The sequence below is a fragment of the Myxine glutinosa genome, chromosome 8 (genome assembly GCF_964187855.1).
Source record: "Myxine glutinosa chromosome 8, kmMyxGlut1.1, whole genome shotgun sequence".
Taxonomy (NCBI): Eukaryota; Metazoa; Chordata; class Myxini; order Myxiniformes; family Myxinidae; genus Myxine; species Myxine glutinosa.
Window position 1 is genome coordinate 73,447,055 of NC_136268.1, and position 3,342 is coordinate 73,450,396.

At 37.7% G+C, this 3,342-nt stretch overlaps 1 protein-coding gene across 1 annotated transcript; it reads right to left on the minus strand.

The window, feature by feature from the left end:
* Positions 1 to 789: 789 nt before the first annotated feature.
* On the minus strand, positions 790 to 3,012 carry LOC144893378 (uncharacterized). Its single transcript, XM_078783962.1, has 4 exons — positions 2,953 to 3,012; positions 1,339 to 1,593; positions 1,047 to 1,252; positions 790 to 953 (listed from the first exon to the last, which is right to left on the minus strand). The coding sequence occupies exons 1-4, from the start codon at positions 3,010 to 3,012 to the stop codon at positions 812 to 814; spliced, it is 663 nt and encodes a 220-aa protein (XP_078640088.1). The 3' UTR covers positions 790 to 811.
* Between the last annotated feature and the right edge of the window lie 330 nt (positions 3,013 to 3,342).

The following is a 3,342-nucleotide window of genomic DNA, read 5'->3' on the forward strand; positions in this document are numbered from 1 at the left end:
ATGGGAGGGGCAAGAGGGGAGTTTAGAAAGTGGATGATTAATGAAAGACGAACATTGAAAACAAATTGGGTTTGTTGTGATTTTCAAGTTAGCAATCCGGTTCAGAATGATGGAGGAGGGATGGAATGAATGTGAATTTAGACCATGTAGTGAGGGAGACGTATAAAATATTGAATTTCTTTTTTTTGAGGTGGAATGAGTTGGAGAGGAAATTGAGAAAAGCCTTTTAAATATGAAGAAAAACAGCGTGTTGTAAAATACCACTGAGTAAAACACTAAAGGGGAAAGGTTATACATATTTAAATAATATTTAAACAGAACCGTGAACAATCTTATGTGCACAAAAAATACCAACGGGGGGAGAGCCGAGAGGGACCACCACGAGTCACGTGAAGGGCAAACGGTGGATGGCCAATCCACCGTTTCTATTTATCTTTTCTATTTCTATTTCTATTGCTTTTCTATTTCTATTTATCTATTTATCTTGACCTTCCAATTCTATTTATCTTTTCCCAACTTTTTTTAAACAATTCAATGATAATATAAGATAAATGAGTCTGTGAGGTTTGACATTCATTCAAAAATTCACCTCACATCCAGAACCCTAACCCAACCCAATCCCTAACCCATCCCCATCCCTTACCCAACCCATCCCTAACCCTCACATTCAAAATCCCAACCCTAACCCAACCCATCCCTAACCCATTAACCCAACCCCATCCCTAACCCTCACATTCAAAATCCCAACCCTAACCCTAGCATAATCTTTTTTTCCTTTTCTTTTTTAAAATACGTATTTCAATATTTTTTTTTAATGTTTTTTAATACGTATTTCAATATATATTTTTTTCCTCTTCCTCCAATTCTGTCTTTCAAGGCTTTCAAGTTGGAAAAAGTAGAAATGGGAAGAAAGTATTTTCCAGCATCTTCTTCCCCGAACTTTCTTGATATTGCTGAAATACATGTAAAAAATATATATATATTACTTATCTAATATTGAATGAAATAACATATACTTTAATTGATTATTAATCAACTGAACTTACCTTAAATCAAACGTCATTAAAGAAAGAACATTGTTCATTGCTTTAGAATCCAAAGAGCCTCCAAGGTAAAACTCTTTCGTTGGATTATCAAGGTAAAACTCGTTCTCTTGGTCATGGTTGCTCAAAAGGTCTTTAAACAAATCGATCATTTCACCCCAGGTTGTGGCAAAAGTGGTATTTTCATTTTGAATCTCAGATACAATTTCCTGTGAGAGAAAATAACAACGTATTAATTAATTATTTTTTACATTTAATACACAATTATTATATGTATATTAAAATAAAATATTACCTTCATTGATGAGAAATTTGAATCGAGTTTATCAAGGTGAAGGTTTAGCTCCACACAGGTAGAGTCTCCAAAACGAAACCAGTTTTCAAAGTCTCCAAGGTAAAACTCTTTTCCTAATTTTATGAAATTTAGTGAGTCTCCAAGGTAGGCTCCACAGTTAGAACCATCTAGGCAGACCTCATAATTTGTTTTTCCCAAATTTAGTGAGTCTCCAAGGTATAACTCTTTGGCTGGGTCATCAAGGTAGAACTCGTTCTGTGGGTCTTGGTTGTTCAAAAGGTCTTCAAACAAATCAATCATCATTTCACCCCAGGTTGTGGCAAAAGTGGTATTTTCATTTTGTATCTCAGATACAGTTTCCTGTGAGAGAAAATAACAACGTATTAATTTAATACAATATTATTATTTATATAAATCAAGCTCTATGAATATTAAAAAGAACTTTGCTGACTCTTACACGAGTCTTATCTAAAAAAATAAAAAATAAAAATAAACACCTCCATTGATAAGAGGTTCGAGTCCAGTTCATCAATCTGAAGGTTGAGCTCCACACAGGCAGTAGGACTCCAAGGAATGTCAAAGTTATCCAACTCCTTTTCAGCATAGTAGTCCATTCTCAAGTGAAGCAGAAAGTGTGTTTGAAAAGGCCTGTGTGGTTAGTGCCTTTTATAAGAAAGACTGGGTGTGTCATTTCCTGTGGAAATTCCCTTGGGCAAGTGTGGGCAAGTCTGGGCATGTCTTAACTGGAAATGATGTAATGTCTCAACAGAAAATGATGTAATGTTTCAACAGAAAATGATGTAATGTTTCAACAGAAAATGATGTAATGTTTCAACAGAAAATGATGTAATGTTTCAACAGAAAATGATGTAATGTCTTAACTAAAAATAATGTAATGCTGGAGAGTTTATAAAGTGGGTGGGCTTTAGTAAAAAGTGGGCGGGGCCTACCAAAAAGTGGGCGGGGCTTACCAAAAAGTGGGGGGCTTACCAAAAAGTGGGTGGGGCTTAACCAAAAGTGGGCGGAGCTTACCAAAAAGTGGGCGGTGCTTAGCAAAAAGTGGCGCGGAGCTTAACAAAAAGTGTGTGGCACAGGACCCGAACATAATCAATGATCAATGAACAACAATGATCATTGATAGTAAGAGTAAAAGGCCCATAAGACCAAGTGGGTCAGGAATAGAGGTGTTAAGGGGAAATGAAGAAAAGTGATGGTGAGAGGAAAATTTACATGTAAGTGAGAAGGATCATAGGTTCATAAGGCTAGAAGGATTATAGGTTCATAAAGGAAGAAAATCATAGGTTCATAAGGTGAGAAGGATCATAGGTTCATAAGGCTAGAAGGATTATAGGTTCATAAAGGAAGAAAATCATAGGTTCATAAGGTGAGAAGGATTATAGGTTCATAAGGTGAGAAGGATTATAGGTTCATAAGGCGAGAAGGATTATAGGTTCATAGAGGGAGAAATAGAGGTGTTTATGGTTTTTGAAAAAGACAGGGGGGTAAATGACATTAGATAGGGATTTCCCATGTTAAACGGAGGTGTCCCAGAAGCAACATTTATCACCTACTAATAGGGCACTGCATCCCTGTGGGCTAGCTTCCCTGCCTCACATCTTGCTCAACTTGATGCCATGGAAAAAAAAGGCCTTCAAGATAATTGGAATTTCTCATGATGAAGCTAAGTGTATGGGCCTATAACTTCGCCATCACCGACAGGTCGGTTGTATTGCTGTCTTCTTCCACCTCATTTCTGGTCTTGCACCCTCTGCCCTCTCCGTGCTCTGCCCCCCCCCCCCCCCCCATGTATCTGCAGAACCTTCGCAGTCCACCAGCTACCCCTCCTCGTGAAACTGCCTAATTGCAGAATCATTGCTCACCCCCACACATATATTCCCCTCTTTTCCCACCTATGGAACCAACTTCGACACTCTCTTTAATCTCACTCTTCCCTCCAGGGCCCATATTCATAAACGTTCTTATGTTAAGTACACTTAAACTCCA